This window comes from Zootoca vivipara, chromosome 13 (genome assembly GCF_963506605.1).
Source record: "Zootoca vivipara chromosome 13, rZooViv1.1, whole genome shotgun sequence".
Lineage (NCBI taxonomy): Eukaryota > Metazoa > Chordata > Lepidosauria > Squamata > Lacertidae > Zootoca > Zootoca vivipara.
This window is the reverse complement of record NC_083288.1, coordinates 13331883-13353318: the sequence shown is the minus strand read 5'-3', so window position 1 is coordinate 13353318 and position 21436 is coordinate 13331883. Positions and strand designations below refer to the sequence as shown.

The 21436-nt window shown below is 47.5% G+C and overlaps 1 protein-coding gene across 1 annotated transcript in view; it reads left to right on the top strand.

Annotated features, from left to right (window-relative positions):
- The first annotated feature begins 5121 nt into the window (after positions 1-5121).
- Positions 5122-21436, top strand: part of PLCD3 (phospholipase C delta 3) — an 85210-nt gene continuing 68895 nt past the window's right edge. The window contains exon 1 of the mRNA XM_035137245.2: positions 5122-5428. Within this exon, the coding sequence (XP_034993136.2) occupies positions 5290-5428 (139 nt within the window). The 5' untranslated portion in view covers positions 5122-5289. The remainder of the gene's footprint in view (positions 5429-21436) is intronic.

Genomic DNA, 21436 nt, shown 5'->3' with positions numbered 1-21436 from the left:
AGCGTAGATCGCAAGAAGTTCCCTATCAAACACTGTGTAGTTGCGTTCAGGCTGTGTCAGCTTCCTGGAGAAGAAGGCACAGGGTCTCCACTCCCTGTTGGCGTCCAGTTGCAACAAAATTGCGCCCACAGCTTTTTCAGAAGCATCTGTCTCAATGCGTAGGGGCGCGTCCTGCACCACATGGAACAGGTTTTGGTCTGAGGCGAACACTCTCTTGAGGCTTTCGAACGCTGCTTGCGCCTCTGGTGTCCACTTGAACTTCTGCTTGCCTCTCAGGCAGTCCGTGATGGGAGCCGTAACGCGAGAGAAGTTCTTGATGAACTTCCTGTAGAAGTTAGCGAAGCCTAGTAGGCGTTGGGCATCTTTGCGCGTCCTGGGGCTGTGCCAGTCCAGGATGGCCTGCACCTTGTCCTTGTCCATCGCCAGCCCCTTGTCTGACAGCTTGTAGCCCAGGAAGTCCACCTCTTTGGTGTGAAACTTGCACTTCTCCAGCTTCACATACAGGTGGTTCTCCTTCAGGCGTTGCAACACCTCTCTGACATCTTTCACATGCTGCACCGGGTCATTCGAGTAGATAAGGATGTCATCTAGGAAGACCAAGCATTTCCTGAAGAGGAGGGACCCCAGGACGTGGTGCATGAAGGCCTGGAAGCATGCTGAGCCCCCTTGCAAACCGAAGGGCATCACCAGATATTCAAAAGAGCCCAGAGGCGTGAACATCGTGGTTTTCCATTCATCTCCTTCCCGGATCCTGATCAAGTTGTACGCCCCCCTTAGGTCCAGCTTGGTGAAAATCTTGCCCCTGCGTGCCGCTGTCAGGAGATCATCCACTCTGGGCATGGGGAAAGCCACTGGCTCTGTCACCGAATTCAGCCGTCTAAAGTCCACCACAAGACGGCGCTGTTGCGTGTCTTTCTTGTCCACCCAGAAGACCGGGCTGCCCCCTGCTGCCTTGCTTTCCCTTATGAACCCCCGCTTGAGGTTCTTGTCGATGAAAGCGCGCAGATCCTCCAGCTCCTGGTCTGACATGGCGTACAGCTTGGCTGGGGGTATCGTCGCCCCTGGCACCAGGTTGATCTGGCAGTCAAAAGGCCTGTGCGGGGGTAGGTGGTCGGACTCCGCTTCGCTGAAGACCTCCTGCAGGTCCCAGTACTGCTTGGGTATTGCCTCACCCCCTTTGATATGCATGGTGGCCACCGTGGCTATTGGAGGCCCCTCCCCTGGTTGGTGCTGCATGCAATGTTCCAGACAAAAGTCCGACCCAAACGTGATGCACCTCTGGTGCCAACTGATGGAGGGGTCGTGGCGCGCCAGCCAGCTCATGCCCAAGACGATGGGGGGGTCTGAGATGGTGGTGACGTTGAACGCCAGTGTCTCTGAGTGCCTTCCAACCGTCATTCTCATGGGGGGGGTTTGATGTGTGATGGCCCCTCCCAGCAGCTCCCTGCCGTCAATGGTTGCCACGTGCAGAGGAAAATCCAACTGCAAAAGCTGGATTTGGTGCTCTTCTGCAAAGCTTCTCGAGAAGAAGTTGGCGGACGCCCCACTGTCAATTAAGGCGAGGACCGTCAGGGGATAGCCATTTGGGAGCGTTAGCGTCACTTCTAGAACCACTCCTGCTCTGGGAGGGGTGGGCTGGCTCTGCACCTCTCTGTGCGGGTGGGCGGGCTGGGGCTGTTGTCTGCTGACTGTGCCTGGCTGCTGCCCCTTGTCTCCTGCAGCCAGGCTTTCCCGTTTCCCTGCTGTGGTGCTGCGTCAGTGGGGGAGGGCACCACCGTTCCCGCCTTTCCTTGCCACTCCCTGCGATGTGGGCAGTCTCTGACTAGATGCTGGGGTGAGTTGCAGAGAAAGCAATTCCCGCCCCTTCCCTCCTTGCGTCTTGGCGCCGCTGGGGTTTGAAAAGCCCGCGCGCGCGCGCTATCAATCTGCATGGGCTCCTGGTCCTGGCTGGCTCCAGGCGTGGCTTGAAAGGGTTGTTGAGGGAGTGGCTTCTCCTGCGACCGTGGGAACCAAGCCCGCTTTGCGCGCGTCGCTTGCTTGTCGTTCCACCGGGATTCCTGCCTCACCCCCACCGCCAGAGCTGCTTTGCTCAGCTGATCCATAGTACTGGGCTTTGGACCTCTCGAGAGTTCATCCTTCACCTCCTCGCTCAAACCCAAGTAAAACGCAGCTTGCATGGGAGGCGAATCCAAAACCCACCCCAGTCTGTGCACCAGCATGGTGAATTTCGCCCAATATGCGCGAACTGTCATATTTCCTTGGCGTAAATTATGCAGTTCCTCCTTAGTCTGGTCCAAATGACTATCGGACGAATACATCGTCCTCAAACCTTCTAGAAATTGTTGGACATTTTTCATGCAAGGATTCTTGGTTGCGATTAATGGTCTTAGCCACTCCCTGGCTGCTCCGGTGAGATGTTCCACAATAAACGCTACTCTGTGCTCATCATCGGGGAACTCATTCTGGTGCAGCTCAAGAGCATACACGATCTCAGTCTCAAAGCCCTGAAACTCCTTCGGGTCTCCATTGAACTTGCTTACAAGGGTCCCTGCTCTCCTTCCTGGCAGCACTTGGACTTGGGGAGCCCCTCCCGCCTTGTTTTTCTCTGCATCCAGCTTGTTTTGGAGGTCTACCGCCACCGCCCTTAAATGCTGCTCTTTTTCCTGGAGCTCTCTCACCTGTTCCGCAAGTTGTAGCCGGTCGTCCTGGACCTTCTTAGTCTCCTCTTTAGCTGCCTTCAATTCTCCCTGCGCCTGCAGCGACAGCTGTTGCAGTTCTAGCTGGGCTTGCTCAGCGATCTGCCGCCACTTCTCCGCCTCGGACACGCTCATCCCGGCAACTCCGAAGTAGCCCAAAAAGGATTAGGAGGTTGCTGTCACAGTGGCCGGAGTGGACTACTTCAGAGTAACGACGCTACGCAGCTCTGCATTTTATTCTTTTATTGGTGCTGCGTATTTACAGTGCTCAAGTCATTGCTATTTACACGGAGCGATGTTGTCAGTCGGTTTCAGAACCTCCTAATGGCTTTTGGCGCGTCTTTCTCCAACACAAAAGCTTTGGCAGACCCATCCTCTTGCCCCTCCTCTTCCTGCGTAATTCTGGAGTTGGAGGGATGGGTCTTCCCCCCTTGCTTGCCCCTTCCTGTCCCACCTGGGACCCTGGCTCCTCTACCTTGCCTGAGCCTCGGACACGACTTCCTGCTTCCCCACTGGAATCGGAACTCTCCCTGCTTTCCCCTTTGCTCGGGGACGGGCTTGAACTCAGGAGGGGAGGGACTTCGCGATATCCCCTGTCCCTCACAATTATGAAAGATTTTCTTGATTTACAAAAAATCTCCCCCCCCAGGCAATACTATTTATTTATTTATTTACATTAGAAGTGATACAACAATGTTGCATACAGAACAAAGTTGGGGCCAAAGGAGAAGAGGGGGAGAGAGAGGAAGGAGGGGTGATTATTCCAGGTGCAGGTGTGGGGTTTTTAATGTCAGGTTTATTTGGGTAGGTTCTCTTTCCATTCCTTTATTGCATTTCCTTGGTAGTGAGAGAGGTTGGAGGGGGGCCCAGGGCACGGTTGGTGGTCTTTAGTTGGCTGCAGTGATATTTGTTTGGGGGATCGTTGGGTCAAGTTAGCCATATTGATTCGTATGTTGTCGGTGGGTTCTTGTTGTTGTCATGTTGTCGGGCTGTGTATGTAATAAACCACTGAGCCTCTTGGGCTTGCCGATCAGAAGGTCAGCGTTATGAATCCCCATGACAGAATGAGCTCCCGTTGATCTATTCCAGCTCCTGCCAACCTAGCAGTTCGAAAGCACGCCAGTGCAAGTAGATAAATAGGTACCGCTGCGGTGGGAAGGCAAACAGCATTTCCCTGCACTCTTCGTTTCTGTCACGGTATCCCGTTGCGCCAAAAGTGGTTTAGCCATGCTGGCCACATGACCCGGAAAGCTGTCTGTGGACAAACGCCAGCTCCCTTGGCCTGAAAGTGAGATGAGCGCCACAACACCAGAGTCGCCTTTGACTGGACTTAACCGTCCAGGGGTCCTTTACCTATTGATTTGTATGTTGTTGGTGGTTTCTTGTTGTCAGGCTGTGTATGTAATAAATGTCCTCTTCTATTTGTTCCCATGTCATATTTAGTCTGGTTAGCTTTTCTAGGAAGGCTGTTTCCCATACGATTTGGTACCAGAAGTCCATGTTTCCTCCTCCCGAGAGGTTTCTCCAATGTCTGGCTATGATGCTTCTGGCTACTGAGAGTAGATGGTCAATTGTGGCAAGAATGTTACTCGCCCCAAAATGGAAAGAAGTAGTCCTACCAGCAAAGGAAGAATGGATACAAAAAACTCATGGAATATGCAGAAATGATGAAACTTACCGAAAGAATAAGAAATCAAGCTAACAAACTTTTCATAAAAGAATGGAAATGGTTTATTGAATATTTACAGATAAATTGTAAACAGATAAGAACATTGGCAGGATTATTGTAATAACGTGCAGTTTTGTAGGAGTATATATTTAAACTAGATGAATAAATGAGCAAATTAAGTTAATTTGGATATGCAGAAGATATTAAAAATAAGTTTAAGGAACTGCAGAAAGAGGGGGGAAGGAAGTCAAGTTTTGAAATGTTAAAATGATCGCAAAATTAGTGAAATGCAGACCTTTTTTTCTGGGGGGACTCATACCCCTAAACATTTTGTGAATCTAAGCTTGGCCTCATTAAGGGGCAGTATTTCAATATGAGTAGGAAAATGAGAGTACCCCTAAACATTTTTTTTTCTTTAGAAAAAAAAGCACTGGGCAAATGTATAAACCTGAAACGCAGAAATAAAATGAGAGAGAGCCAGAGAGCGAGCAGATGGTTCATAAGCTCTTTAGAATGCGAGTGGGCATTATTCCACTGGAAAATGTTGAACAGGGCCAGGTCTGGGGTGACTTCTAATAGCTGTTTAGTAGTTATTTCTAGGACACAGCCCTGGCGTGGGGCAAAGGGGACACGGATCCTCCTCGCGGCTCAGGCGGGGGAGCGCAAGAGACCGGATCCCTCCTTCCCACCGAGTGGAAGCAAGAGGGCGGAGCGCGTCGGCGTTGAAATGCGAGTCCCTCCAAGATCCGCCTCTCCAAATCTGCGCGCTGCGCCCCGGAGCCACGAAGGAGGCGCCCAGGCGCGCGGAGAGGGCGGGCTGCCTGCTCCGTCTCTGCCTTCGGAGACAAGGGGGCAAAGGCGAAAACAAGCGGCCGAGAAGGGGCTCCGGCGGGGCGAGACGGGAAAGCGAAATCTCTCCCAGCCATGATTTGCGGCAGGAAGAAAAAGGCGTGCGGCGAAAAGCAGCGCTGCTGCCACCGCCAACAGCAGCAGCAGCAGCTTTCGAGCCAGCCGAGCGCAGTCGTTCCCAAACTCTCCGGGCACCGCGCCTTCAAAAAACTGGGTAAGTCAGAGAAGTGAAGTGCCCGGTGGGAATTTAAGGAAGAAAAAAAAAGAGCGCCCCGCTCCCTGCAAGTCTTTCCTAACTCTGCAGGTTCTTCCTGTCGGTTATTCTTTCCAAAACTCCTCCGCAATGTTTTTGCTGGACCTAATTAGCGCCAGGGCTCAGCCCCCGCATATACATATATATGTGCGGGGGCTGGCTGAGCCCTGGCGCTAATTTGGTCCAGCAAAAACATTGCGGAGAAGTTAAACGAACCAATATACAGTACTAGTTACAGGTAGGTAGCCGTGTTGGTCTGAGTCGAAGCAAAAATAAAAAAAATCCTTCAGTAGCACCTTAAAGACCAACTAAGTTTTTATTATGGTATGAGCTTTCGTGTGCATGCACACTATACAGTATTTATTTAGCGCTGGAGTGAGGTGGCGTCAAAGTAGACGAGAGCGCCCCTGAGCAGCTGCAGAGTGCATTTCTGTCACCGCTGAAATCGCTCCCGGTGCCCCAGCGGATAGGGGGTGTAAATTGGGGGTGGGCTTCTCTAGCAGGCAAAGGGATGTGTTTCCTGACGAACATTTCCTTCTCTCTGCACATTAAACGCCGGCTGCTTTTAGCCTGGGTGTTGCTATAACTCCAGGAACGCAGGATTTAATCTGTCTCCATGCACAGTGCCGAGACCTATTTTCCATACCGTATCAGCCTTGAGGCATGTGACCCGATTAAAGAACAAAGTCCTTTTTTTATTTTACTAATCTGAATGTAATTTGTACTTCTGCACAGATAATGTAATATCTGAATAATTGGTTCTTGGGTGATTCTTTCTGATTTGCCAGGTGCCTTAACCGCAAGTTGTCCTTTAGGCGTTAGGAAATGTTGGGGGGTGGGTGGGTAGTGAAGAATGTAAGATTTAAGCAAATGATTGTCAAAAGCTCCTTCGGTCAGCTTCTGGGTGGCTTAATGGAAAACCTGACTTCTTGTACTAAACTGGATTTGAGCGAAGGGAATTTAATTGCTATCCTTTGATTTATTTATTTTTTGGAATCAGAATCAAATGTTTAGTTTTGTCTGGGTCAGCAGCAGTCTGTGAGCTTAATTCGGGTTGTCCGTGTTGTGTCTACAAAAATACATTAAAAACCAAATGGCATCTAGCACAAGGCACAGGCAGAAATCATATGTCAAGATCATCAGCAATTTTCAAGTGGTCAATGGGGGATAGAGGCTGGGAACCACAGAGGCATTACCAATCAGTGGGCAGCAGTAGGCTACAGTAAAGGTAAAAGGTCCAGTCGCGGACGACTCTGGGGTTGCGGCGCTCATCTCGCTTTATTGGCCGAGGGAGCCGGCGTACAGCTTCCAGGTCATGTGGCCAGCATGACTAAGCCGCTTTTGGCGAACCAGAGCAGCGCACAGAAACGCCGTTTACCTTCCTGCCGGAGTGCTACCTATTTATCTACTTGCACTTTGACATGTTTCCGAACTGCTAGGTGGGCAGGAGCTGGGACCGAGCAACAGGAGCTCACCCCGTCGCGGGGATTCGAACCGCCGACCTTCTGATTGGCAAGCCCTAGGCTCTGTGGTTTAACCCACAGCGCCACCCGTGCAGTGAGAAAAAGCAGTGTGCTTGTGGTCAGAAACGGCTTCACAGTGTCACTGGAATGAACCGCTGCAATAAACCTTTGAAATTTTTCAGTGTTTACCTTTAGATAACATTTTCTCTTGAGATTTGAGCAGGGCACGGCACCATTTTCGCTCTAGGTGAAAGTTAAAAAAAGAAGTAATTGCTTTACTTTTTGAGTCAAATGAGCAATTTCGTTAAAGAAGAGGCATGGCCAAAGCTGGGAGTGGTTGGTGCTAAAATTGGTTCTGGATGAAGCTCCAAGACTAGCCTTACCTGCAAGAGACTTCTTTGTAATAAATCACTACCATGGTACCAGAAGCCCTATGTGGAATGGAAATTGATGGATGAAATAAACACATAGGAACTCATATGTTACCCTGTTGCTGGATTTGATTTCATCCTCCAGCCTTCTTATCTTATGTATCCTCTGGCTTCACTAGGGAGTTTTGGCCTGATCCAAGGTGGGTTTGCAACAGGAGCACATGGTAAAAGTTTTAAGGAATGCATGTGTGGGTTAAAATTGGGTCCTGGGTCAGAAAAAGATGACAGCCCTAGTGAATATATACACTTTTAAAACCACGAGTTGCAATAGGACTGTCTTTTAGTTTGTTTATCTAAGTTGAGGTAGCTTTTAACCAGCTATCTGATAACATCAAAAATCCTTTATTAAGTTCATGAATCTCTTCCCCATTTACATGTGTTTGTTCTGTGAAAGCCTACTTCTGGTTTAATATCCGGAATTGAATACTGATGTCCCTTGGAGGACATTGAAAAAAATAGGAGATAAATTTAATATCCACTTAACAATAAAGGACTCTTTTCATTATTTCTTTTAAAAACCTCAGTTTCAATAATACAAATGGATTTTTTAAAAAAACTAGTGTGACCAGCAATGAGGACACTTGTTGTAGCAGAGTCACTAAAGAGAACTTATTACTGTATTTGGTCTTAAACATTCACTTGCTTAGCTTTTTCCATTTACAATATGAAGATACTGACCTTCCTTGCAGTTTTAAAGTACGGTACGCACTCTGGATGTTCAAAAGAACTATATAAATACTGAGTGTTATTATTGCTAATCCCCTGCTTAAACATTTGCTCCTGTGATCAGCAGCTGGGAATTTGATTTTTCTGTCAGTTAAAGATGGCATTCCTAACACAAATGAATATAAGGCCCAGTACATAAATGAAAACAGCCGCCCCGATCTGCCTATTTCACACAGCTTAATTCTCTCCAGACGTGAAAGGTCTGAATGTAGTTTTGCTAAATTCAATCGAAGTATGGAACATAGCTGCCAAGTTTTCCCTTTTCTCGCGAGGAAGCCTATTCAGCATAAGGGAAAATCCCTTAAAAAAAGGGATAACTTGGCAGCTATGGTATGGAATGTCTCACAAGAATTAAATTGGAGATTGTTATTTTTATTTTAAAAATTATACCGCTTAACATAATAAAAAATATCTAAGCAGTTCTTACATATAAACTGTAGACATGCAATAGTAACATTTGATAACATTTCCTAAAAACTAGCTGCAAGTAAATGCCTGTCACCTTGATCAGAAGCCAAAGAGGCTGAGATTTTAAAAAAAATCTTCTGGTGCCTAAATGACTGTGTCTGAGCCTGGCACTTCTGAAAAGGCTCTTTTCCCAGTCGCCACCTGCCACACCTTAAAAGGAGCCCTTTGGGGTGACAATCTGAATGAATGAAAGGATGGACTAGTTATGAAGGAAAGAGAACACAGCAGTGGTCATGCCCACAGATTACAAAAAGCAAAAATTGTGTCTGCCAAGTCTAGAAAGCACACAAGAATCCCAGGAATAAATAGAGCAAATTGGGGGGTCTGCGAGGAATCTCGGGGTAGGGTGGGGTAGAGCAGGGATCCCCAAACTTACCCGGCTTCGGGCCGGTGCCCGCCGTGCCTACTGCGCGGCGAGCCGGAAGGCGGGGGGGAGTGCGCTGGAGCGTGCACCCATACACGTGCGCGCATGCTATTTCCGGTGCACTTCCGGGTTGGAGGAGCGCCGGAAATAGCTTGTGTGCATGCGCAAGGGCCTCCTCCGACGCGGAAGTGCGCCGGAAATGACGCTTGCGCGTGCGCACAAGCTGTTTCCGACGCTCCAGCCACCCGGAAGTGGGCAGCCGCATCGCACCGTGCCGCACCGGTAAGAGCGGGCGCCGGGGGGCGCATAGATGGGCCTTGCGGGCCACATCGGGCCCGCGGGCCGTAGTTTGGGGAAGCCTGGGGTAGAGGCTAATTGTGGGGATTTTTTCCTTTGAGATGCAGTAGCACTGAGGTTCTGATTGGGGGTGAAGCTATTGAAACGTTGAATGATGACACCCAATCATATACGCCCCTAACCCCAGTTTTCTCTTCCGCCAGGATCTGCTGAGGTTTTAGGGCAGGCATCCCCAAACTTCGGCCCTCCAGATGTTTTGGACTAGAATTCCCATCTTCCCCGACCACTGGTCCTGTTAGCTAGGGATCATGGGAGTTGTAGGCCATAACATCTGGAGGGCCGACGTTTGGGGATGCCTGTTTTAGGGGATCTGCCCCATTTGCAGCTGAAGCAGTCCTTTGCAAAGTTGGAAGGGAGTTGTTAATTGGAATCAAACGGGATTTCTTCCTCCATGTTCAGCTAACTCAATCCCTGTGTGGAAGCCAGTCTAATGTCAACCTGTGGACTTCTCTTGGAACTCTTGTTATTATGTGGTCGCATGAGGGTAACATGCATGTGCAGTGGTACCTTGGTTTAAGAACAGCTTAGTTTATGAACAACTTGGATTAAGAACGCTGCAAACCCAGAAGTAGGGGTTTTTGGTTTGTGAAATTTGTCTCGGAAGCAGAACATGTTGAGTGTTTTCCATTTGTAAACTGAGTCCCCCGCTGCTATGGGAAAGCACGCCTTGGTTTCAGAATGCTTTGGTTTAAGAACAGACTTCCGGAACGGATTAAGTTCGTAAACCAAGGTACCACTGCACAGCCTCTGGCCTTTCCAATGGGGCGGGGTGCCCTTCCTTTCAAAACAAGGAATCTTAAACCTTTTCAGACCCCAACTCAAAGATGCATCCAACAGTTCATTTGTCAGTCTTTTACCACATATTTGCATCCTCGAGCGGTCCGGAGGGTGGCAACACGAGAACGGGGCCTTCTCTGCAGTGGCTCCCCATCTGTGCAATTCTCTCCCCAGGGAAGTTCGCCTGGCGCCTTCACTATACACCTTTAGGCGCCAGGCAAATACGTTCCTTTTTAACCAGGACTTTGGTTGATCTGATTTACATCCAATGCCCTTTTAAAATGTGATTGTTTTGTTGGGGGGCGCTATTGGGGTTATTATTATTATTATTAATTTTGTGGTTTTATATCTTGATTTTATTTTGTGAGCTGCCCAAAGGACCCCCACCCCTGTTGCGACCCACCTTGGATCAGACACTGTCTGCTAGTGGATTCTCACCCCACCCATTGAAGACCAGCGCTTTAAACTGCCCCCACAGTACCCCCCCCCCCCCGCGTAGTCTTCCAGGTATATACGCCTTCTTTTGGGGAGACTCACAAATCCATAACTACTTCGGATGTGCCTGTATTCTTAACTTGCCACTTTCTTTGGATGGGGGCCGTAATGTTTCACTCGAACCACGTGCAGATAAATAGCATGAACTCTTGTGTCATGTTGTTGTTGCTGCTGCTATATGCATGTAAAATCAGTTGTGAGCTGTGTTTTGATACGTATTCTAATCTTGTTCATTGTTTAACCTAATTTGGATTATGGAATCTAAACTGTGACTCACAATACTTTTGCTTGGAACTTTTCCAGCATGGAATCTTGCATGGTCTGATATCCATAGAAACTATTGCCGTATCTGTTTCTGATTTTCTTCGCTGGTGCTCGAATTTTTTTTTTTTATCAAACTGATGCCAGTGTGATATTTTTCCAAGTAACTTTGCAAAGTATCCCCACCCCCACCCCCACCCCGAGAATGTGACAGTGATTTCGCAATCCTTGCTGTGGTCGTTTGTCAATAAGTTTATGGTTTTTTCCCTAGAACAGGAGCTGATGTAGTATTTGCCCAGCCTTCTGCTTGTAATCTCTCTTTCCGTAAAGGCCAGGCATCCCCAAACTGCGGCCCTCCAGATGTTTTGGCCCACAACTCCCATGATCCCTAGCTAACAGGACCAGTGGTCGGGGAAGATGGGAATTGTAGTCCAAAACATCTGGAGGGCTGAAGTTTGGGGATGCCTGGTATAGGCTTTTGGGAAGCTCACTGGGAAGCCCCCCCCCTTAATAATAGAGAAACAGTTCCAGAGCCTAGGATTGCAAGACCTGGCTTTTCAGGACATTCCAGCAGAACTTGCACAAACTTGCAGCTCGGCAGGTCCAAAACAAGAACCCCTCATCTATGTATGCAGACCCCCCCCCCCAAATGTCCCAATTTTCCAGGGACATTTGTAATTTAGAGAAGCCGTCCCAGTTTCTGATTTGCTCCCGGAATGTCCCATTTTTCCTTGGGATGTCCCTATTTTCCTTATAGAATTGTTGGAGGGTGTGGAGTATTCCAACCTGCCCCCCAAGCCGCCTGAAGGCAATCCTGTATGGGGAAGTTTTAAAAAAAGTTTAATGTTTTATTATGTTTTTATATATGTTGGAAGCTGCCCAGAGTGGCTGCAGCAATCTAGTATGATATGTAGGGTATAAATCAGGGGCCGGCAATAAATCATGGGCTGGAAGCGGCCCATGGATGCTGTTTAACTGGCCCACGAGCCGCCCCAGAACTGAGCCGCCCGCTTGGTGAGTCCCTGCCAGCATGGCGCGGAGACTCTCTTCTGCAGCTCCGGAAATTGCTTCTGCACAGGCACAATTTTCGGCGTCTGGGCATGCACAGAAAGAATTTCTGGTGCTGCGGACATGTGCAGATGTGATTTCTGGTGTCGTGCTGCGCCGGCCCGGCCCACGGAGAATCTCCATGGGAGTGATCCCGCCCGGGCAAGGTAAACCTTGCCGAACCCTTGTATAAATAGTAAAATTGTCATTATGGAATGGGACGCCCCTATTTCCATCAGAGAAATGTTGGAGGGCATTGAATGATGGTTGGCAATAAAGAACATATACAAACTTAACATAAGACCAAGGCAAGGCTCAGTCTAGGCCAACATCCTTTTTTCAATGGTGGCTATCGAAGAACGAGAAGAACCTAAGGGTTTATTGGGAGGAGAGAACAAAACAGAAGAGAGGATGGTGCATAAGGACAGAAGGAACAGCTCCCTTGTTTTTCAGCCCCAGGCAAGCTGCAAAAAGAGGTTTGCTAGTCCCTAGTGAGACCTGCACCTAGCTGGCAGGCCTTGTTTGGTTTGATGGGTCACAAGTTTCACGGGCCTAAAGTACAGAGCGATTCCAATAACTAAAAGCAGTGTGGAATTTTGAAAATTGGTGTTCTAAAAGAGCTGGCATGCTTGCCCGAAGTTGATATCTAGCAGATTCATTCCTCCAGGATGTGTTTTTTCAGCGGTGGAACAATGAATATTCTGTATTCTTGCACTCGATTTCTTCTTGCTTCGGCTCTGGCAAAGCGCCACTTGTAATCTCAGTGAAAGACACATAGAGGAATGTCTTTCTCTGCAGCATCTAACAGTGCAGTCCTGTTTGCTTAGAGAGGCACTTGCTCCCAGGTTAGCGTGTGTATACGGTTGCAGACTGAGTCTATGGGGCAGAGGAAGCGTAAGCAAGGCATACCTGCACAAAAACATCCAGGGGCTTTGTCTGAAACAGAGCAATGGATGATTTCAAGGGAATGGCAATGCAGGCAGAACCGAACGATCCTATTTGGCAAGCAGGCTTCCCACAGAAAGAGAGAGCTTGGGAGACAGATTGGGGAATGCAATTCTGCCTCTACTTTCTGCACGTCCCTCAATGTATTGCCTGTTTTGACAGGGGGCAGCGGAATATCCTCCCCCAAAAGCAGGTGGCCTTCCCCCTGATGGTGCCGGATCTGCAATGAATCACGGGCGCTGGTCTTTTAAGTGTGCAAAATCAAACACAGGTGTGGAATGGCGAGAGAGGTTGCCCAACTCGAATGGGAAAATCAAGTTTAAGCTACTGCTTAGCCATCAGGCTTGTTGGAGGGCTTTGGGCAAGTCACGTTGCCGCTGCCATATCTATTTCACAGGCTTCACTGAGGGGGGGGGGATACACTGTAGTCTTACAAATCTTCCTTGCTAGTGGTGTCAAAATAAAGTGGTTCCTTGGTTCTCAAACCCCTTTGTACTCAAACAACCTGGAACCCAAACACTGCAAACCCAAAAGTAGGTGTTCCGGTTTGTGAACTTTTTTTCAGAGGCCAAACATACTCCGTTTTGAGTGCCACGCTTCCGTTTTAAGTGTTACTCTGAGGTCTGCCTGTTTTTGCTATTTTTACGTTTTTGTTTTTGCGGCTCTTTTTGTTTTGTTTTGTGACCGTGTGGAACCCAATTCAGCTATTGATTGATTGATTGATTGATTGATTGCGTGACTGCAGTACATAGTTTATTGCTTTCATTTTATGGATCCATGGTCTCTTTAGAGATAGTAAAATTCATGTTAAATTGCTGTCTTAGGGGTTGTTTATGAAAGTCTGGGGTCCTGCCATAAGAGAGGTCCTGGATGGTATGAATACTGCATCTCAGTATGTTTTTGTTTGAGGAAATGCAACTAATGTTTTTTATTGCTGCTTAAAGGTATGATCCCTATATTCCCCCACAACTTTGTCAGCTTAGATTGCAACTTCTGATGAAGCGAGTGGAGATTCACCATCTACAGTCGTACCTTGGAAGCCGAATCCCTTGACACTCAAATGTTTTGGCTCTCGAGCGCCGCAAACCCGGAAGTGACTGTTCTGGTTTGCAAAACGTTCTTTTGGAACCCGACCGTTCGGCGCGGCTTCCGATTGGTCGCAGGAGCTTCCTGCGTCCAATTAGAAGCTGTGCCTTGGTTTCCGAACGTTTTGGAATTCGAATGGACTTCCCAAACGGCTTCCGTTCGGCTTCCAAGATATGACTGTATAGCTTTCAGGACCTCTTCTGCTGTGTGCCTGCTCTGTGCTCGTGGGATGAGCTCTGGGGTTGTGTAAGTAAGATGTTTCAGGTGGAAATTAATTGTGGGGTCAGATTTGACCACCCAGCAGGTCACTGAAAAATGTATGTTTCACCTGTATTGCAAAGAAAGCTAACAATTCTTCCTCCACGAGGCACAAAAACGAGAACCGTTGGGGAAATGGTTGCTGTGTCCCTCGTCAAGTTATCTGTTCCTAAACACTTGGATGAGTGGGTTGTGGTAATAATTAGTATCCACATTACTATTTACATTTCCGAGCACAATTCAAAGTGTTGGTGCTGAGCTTTAAACCCCTAAATGGCCTCAGCCCAGTATACCTGAAGGAGCGTCTCCATCACCATCGTTCAGCCCGGACACTGAGGTCCAGCGCCGAGGGCCTTCTGGCGATTCCCTCACTGCGAGAAGTGAGGTTGCAGGGAACCAGGCAGAGGGCCTTCTCGGTGGTGGCGCCCGCCCTGTGCAATGCCTTCCCATCAAATTTCAAGGAAATAAACAACTATCTGACTTTTAAAAGACATCTGGAGGCAGCCCTGTTTAGGGAAGTTTTCAATGTTCGAAGTTTTATTCTGTTTTTGGTCCTCTGTTGGGAGGCCCCCAGAGTGGCTGGGGAAACCCAGCCAGATGGGCGGGTTATAATTATAATTATAATTATAATTATAATTTATCGAATTTATATCCCACCCTTTCTCCCCAAGTTGCACGGGATGACAAACAGATAGCACAAATGGAAAGCAAAAACAAAGGAAGAACATTCTGAAGCAGTTAAAAACATTCTGAAAACAATTACAGTTAAAAGCATGCCAAGGTAATTACAAGGTATTATGTGTCTGCACATTTGCCTTCTGGTGCCTAATCCGTCTCGGGAGCGAGTGTTCCCACCCTGAGGCCATCCATACCTTAAACTGCCCATTTTTAGGCCTGTTGAAAAGCTGCTTATAAATTGCAACTACATGGATAAATAAATAAAAACTTAAGCAACTCTAGGTGAGCTGCCTGTCAAATACTGTAGAGACTGGAATGTGCTGTATTAAGGTGCTTGGGTGAAATATATATAATCTTCTGTAAGATCGTATCTGCTTGGACCGGCCTGACTCAATTTGTGAAGGGCCATCATGGCTGTGAATATCTGTTGGCTCATGGCACGCCTGGAAGAAGCGGACCATTTGGATCCCTTCCAGTTGGGATTCAGGCCTCATCATGGGACTGAAACTGCCTTGGTCGCACTGGTCGATGATCTCCGGCGGGCTAGAGACAAAGGTGAGAGCTGTTTTCTAGTTCTGCTGGATCTCTCAGCGGCTTTTGACACCATCAACCATAACATCCTTCTGGACCGTCTAGAAGGCTTGGGAGCTAGGGGCACTGTCTTACAGTGGTTCCGCTCCTTCCTCCTGGGCTGTGTTCAGAAAGTGGTGGTGGGGGATGAGTGTTCAGACCCCTGGGATCTCACTCGTGGGGTGCCTCAGGGTTCTGTCCTCCCCCATGCTTTTTAACATCTATATGCAGCCGCTGGGAGAGATCATCAGGGGGTATGGGCTGGGTATTCATCAGTATGCGGATGATACCCAGCTCTACCTCTCTTTCAAATCAGAACCAGTGAAGGCGGTGAAGGTCCTGTGTGAGTGTCTGGAGGCGGTTGGAGGACGGATCGCGGCTAACAGATTGAGATTGAATCCTGACCCTGAAGGACCAGGTGCGCAGCCTGGGAGTCATTTTGGACTCACAGCTGTCCATGGAGGCACAGGTCAATTCTGTGTCCAGGGCAGCTGTTTATCAGCTCCATTTGGTACGCAGGCTGAGTCCCTACCTGCCCGCGGACTGTCTCACCAGAGTGGTGCATGCTCTAGTTATCTCTCGCTTGGACTACTGCAATGCGCTCTACGTAGGGCTACCTTTGAAGGTGACCCGGAAACTACAACTAACCCAGAATGCGGCAGCTAGACTGGTGACTGGGAGCGGCCGCCGAGACCACATAACACCGGTCCTGAGAGACCTACATTGGCTCCCAGTACGTTTCCGAGCACAATTCAAAGTGTTGGTGTTGACCTTTAAAGCCCTAGACAGCCTCGGTCCAGTATACCTGAAGGAGCGTCTCCACCCCCATCGTTCTGCCCGGACACTGAGGTCCAGCTCCGAGGGTCTTCTGGCAGTTCCCTCGCTACGAGAAGCCAAGTTACAGGGAACTAGGCAGAGGGCCTTCTCGGTAGTGGCACCCACCCTGTGGAATGCCCTCCCACCAGAGGTCAAAGAGAACAACAATTACCAGACCTTTAGAAGGCATCTCAAGGCAGCCCTGTTTAGGGAAGCTTTTAATGTTTGATTTCTGTATTTTAATGTTTTGTTGGAAGCCGCCCAGAGTGGCTGGGGGAACCCGGCCAGATGGGCGGCGTATTAATAATAATAATAATAATAATAATAATAATAATAATAATAATAATAATAAACATTATCTAACCTGTGAGATACAGCACCATGAATGATTTAGAAGAATAATCTGTAGAAATTGCATATATTATCACCTGTGTGTACCTCAACTGGTGGCCTGAGACCTGCAAGCAGGTTACACATAAATGTTAAGAGTTACGTCATGTGGGCACTGCCACCAGTTTTTGGTTAGGGTGTTTGTTTGTTTTTTGCTTTCATGGGAGGGGGAGAGAGAGTAGAAAAAGAGAAACCAGAATAACCAAGATGCCTCCTCACAGGGCCGGCTCCACTATTAGGCAAAGTTACTTCCCCTTACTTCCGGGTTTGCGGGGTTTGGGAGCCAATTTGTTCGACAACTAAGCCGTTCAGGACCAGCTGGTTTTGAATGACACGAAAGCGCACCAAATTGTTTATTTGATTTAATATTGTATTTTTTCTGCCTGTGCGGGCCTCGTGTTATTTTCTTCCTCAGTCGCCAAACTAACTTGACTGGCCTCAAGTACCATGCACCTTGACCGTTTGCTTTTCTGCTTCAGGCAGCAAAATGTCTTGGGCCGACCCTGCTCCTCCTGTACCTTTAACAGGTGGGAGGAAGACAGAATTTGAACAGGTGCAGCAGCCGATCCTACAGGGGTGGAGGGAAAGTGGACCCACCACAATTTTCTCTTCTATAGAATAATTGTTACCGGGGACAAAGAAAGAGAGGAGAAAGGCGAGCAACTATGATTAAAAAAATAACGGTGCCCTGTGTTGCCATTTGAGGTTCAAAGTGGGTTCCAAAACAGGCTGAGGACTGATATATCGGAGAACATTTCCAGAGAAGACCAAAACAACCCCAGGTGTGTACATGGCATCTCCCTGCCCTATGTACAGAAAGTGTATTGCACGCACAGACAAGCCTAAACTTGTCTGGTCTGTTGTTCTACCATCCAGGGGAACCCAGACCAGCTGATGGCAAAGTCTTCTTGCAAACATACAGCCCCGTTTGTTAGGACCGTGAGGCTTGAAACTTCCGTCTCCAGTCACAGAGCTAGCAAAAGCTGAATTCCATGCCCTAGCTCTCTCTTCCCAAATTGGAAACTACTGCTTCTCCTGCAATGAATTAAAACAGTGTACCTAGGTAGTTAAGAGATTTGGAAGCTGGTACCGTTGTAGCTTGATACCCCAGGCAGATCTCTTCCTGACAGCAAGAGCTCGCGTTGTTTGCAACCAATGGTGGCAACTACTGATGGTTAGCGAAGTCTGTATTGGGGTATTCTCCAGCCAGGCATCCCCAAACTTCGGCCCTCCAGATGTTTTGGACTACAATTCCCATCTTCCCCGACCACTGGTCCTGTTAGCTAGGGATCATGGGAGTTGTAGGCCAAAACATCTGGAGGGCCGCAGTTTGGGGATGCCTGCTCCAGACCGTTTTGTGGGAGTGATTCGAGTGCATATCAGAACATTAGGTTTGTGCACTCAAAGTGGATTAACATGCGCCGTTGCCCTAGAGACAGCAAAGCACCTTTTAAAAAAAGAATCTGGCATTATGCAGTTAGGAAAGTTACAGGGAAATGTATTGGAAAATAGGAGATGGACGTATGACTAATGTATAATGCCCCCAAAACGTATCTGGATAAGTACGGTATGAGTGTTTGTATAGGTATAGGTAAAGGACCCCTGGACGGTAAAGTCCAGTCAAAGGCAACTATGGGGTTGCGGTGCTCTTCTCGCTTTCAGGCCGAGGGAGCCGGTGTTTGTCCACAAACAGCTTTCCGGGTCATGTGGCCAGCATGACTAAACCGCTTTTGGCGCAATGGGACACCGTGACAGAAACGAGAGTGCACGGAAACACCGTTTACCTTCCCGCCGCTGTCGTACGCATTTATCTACTTGAAAGCTGGCGTGCTTTCAAACTGCTAGGTTGGCAGGAGCTGGGACAGAGCAATGGGAGCTCACCCCATTGCAGGGATTCGAACCACCAACCTTCTGATTGGCAAGCCCAAGAGGCTCAGTGGTTTAAACCACAGCGCCAGCCTGCATCCCTATGCTTGTATAACTGCTCCCTAAGCAAATCGGAACGGATGCTCAGCAAAGCCCCGGATGTAATCTAACCTCCACATAAGCTTTGCGCAAGCAAATCAGGATAAATGTTCAGTAAATAGATTGTCTGGAGGAGCCTATAGTTCCATCTGTCAAACTGGTATAACTTCACCCACCCTCCCCTGCACACAGTAATTCAGTTTACTGAGTGACCCCCTGGGATACAGGTTTGCAAGTGATGAAGTTTGACTTGGTCCTGGAGATAATGCACCTCAAGGGCATCGATCCTTTGGGTCGATGAATTACTGAATTGCAGGATCCTGCCAGAGGTAGGCAAACCCTAAAATAGTTATTCAGGGGGGCAGCCTTCATTGCTGATAGCCCTCTGGAAGCTGATCGATTTTCAGCTGGAGGCCAGCTTTTATCTCCTGATGGAAGAGCTGTTCTGGTTCAAAATGCAACAACCTTTTTCAGGATCACGCAACTTCCAGTGTTTTCTTGGCTCCATTTTCTTTGCTGCCTCAAGCTTGCCACTGCCCTGTCTCTTTGGGAACATGTGTGCAACGTCTTGCTTCCAGACCTACTCATTAAAATTAATCTGTCTCCTGAGTTTCCTCCCTTCCTCTTCGTTTCCTCCTCCTTTCAGGTTACCTGAAAATTATATTCTTGGCCGCTAAGGTAAACTTTGCTTGCAAAGGTAAAAGGAAAAAGCCTGCAGGCGACTTTTGCAATGGGTTGACCAACATGATAAGAGTCCAAGGATAAGCTAAAGTGGCTGTTAGATCGCTGGATGTGATCTGATGTTTCGGCCAGTTTCTGGTAGTTTGGGGAGAGTTATTGAACCGTACTCCTCCTTTCCCAGCATGCTGTCACAATGTGAGTATCTACCTCATTCCGTGGGAGAGCACGACACAGAAATAGACAACAATAAAGGCACAATATATTCTGGTTACAGGTAGGTAACAGGTGTGTATCTGAAGAAGTGTGCATGCACACGAAAGCTCATACCAAAATATAAACTTAGTTGGTCTTTAAGGTGCTACTGAAGGAATTTCAATATATTCTGAAAACACTTTTAAGAAAAGGACAAGAATTCTGTACAGTGGTACCTTGGTTGTCGAACTTAATGCATTCTGGGAGTCCGTTCGACTCCCGAAACCGTTCGAAAACAAAGGCGCGGCTTCCGATTGGCTGCAGGAGCGCCCTGCAGCCAATTGGAAGCTGCGTCGGACGTTCGGCTTCCGAAAAACATTTGCAAACTGGAACACTTACTTCCAGGTTTGCGGCGTTCGAGAGCCGATTTCTTCGACAACTAAGCCGTTGGGGAACCAGCGTACCACTGTACAGGAGAACAGTTAGAAGAATGCACTTTTAAAAGAAAAAATGTAAAAGTTCTCTAAGACTTGGCCCTTGCATTCACAGGAACTGTTCCCTTGGGCTCCTCTACTTCCTGAGTGCCATGATCTGAGCCTTAGGATAATAAATATTTTAGAAATTTAAAATAACGGAGAAGAGGCTTCCAGTAACTGTGAGGTTGGGATCTGTATGATAGATTTACAAGATAATTCCATATAAAATATTAGAGGTGTGAATCTATGTTTAGAAAACAGTTTTGTGAGTGCTTTTTGTCTTTTTTTCTGTTCTGAGTTCTACCACACTGGCAGCAATAAAAAAGACCTAAGAGGCGAACAAATTCCAGGATCATTTTATATTCTCTATTAACACACTTTGGGTGGGTTGTTTTTCTCGCCGTTGTTGCTCGTTTGGCTTCTTGGCAATTTAATTATTGCTGTAATTTATTGAATTAATTTTATATCACAGCATTTATATACCGCTTGATTGTAATAAAACTTCAGAGCATTTTGAAAAAAAGAAGAAGTGGTTTTCTATAGCCACAATATTTCTGGAGTGGGTCACCCCTAGACCCACCCCATCAGATTTTCATACACTGGAATTATGAGCATTAAAAATCTATAGGCCTATGCTGCCTAATGTGTTTTTGCTTGTGTGTGTGTGTGTGTGTGTGTGTGTGTGTGTGTAGCTTTTGGATGTTTGTGTTCAGTTTGGTCAGACCAAGGGGTGGTGAAATAGCAACAAGACTAGGCAAGGGGGTTTTGGAATCATGGAAGAATGGTGAGAGTTTTCAGTATCAGGGGTAAATGAAGAAAAAGTATTTCTGAGCATGTACAGAGTGCATTTACTTCACCACAGAGTGACAGTAATTGCCTCCATTCATATCATGGAACATACACATACCTCAGAGAATTTTTTCCTCCCAAAATATGATCTTCCATCTGTTTTTGTGGATCAGTTCTTACTCCAGGTGTTTTTGCAGCTGGATATGCTCTCCAAGACTCTGTCTCTGTCTCCCTTAGGAGGTCTGCAGCTTTGTACTTTTAACAGTGTGAAAACAGCATTTATTTTTTTAAAGGCCTTAGTCTGCTGAGTGTTATGTGCTGACTTGCTATTTTCATAGCACTTGAGGGGGTTTATTGTCATGACCCTGAGATTAAGAGTCTCACCAGCTGAGCTATCCACAAATGTTTGGAACGAAGAAATAAAGTATCCCAAATTTATTGACTTAACACTGATCGTCCATATCAATATGAGATTTGTTTTATTACACATTAGCTGCCACAACATATTTCATCGTATCATACACTCCGTTTGAACCTAAGCACGGCCATCTTTCAAAACTGGCGCTTCTTCTAATTTTGCTCCATCCAAGTGATGTGTACACAAAGGTACATAAATTAGTATGAAAATAACATGCCGAAATGCATTATATTAGAGAGAAAATGCTTGCCAAAATGTGCATATATTTGTCAAAACTGCATCCAAAAGTAAGTTTATTAAGAGAAATCTGCCTTAA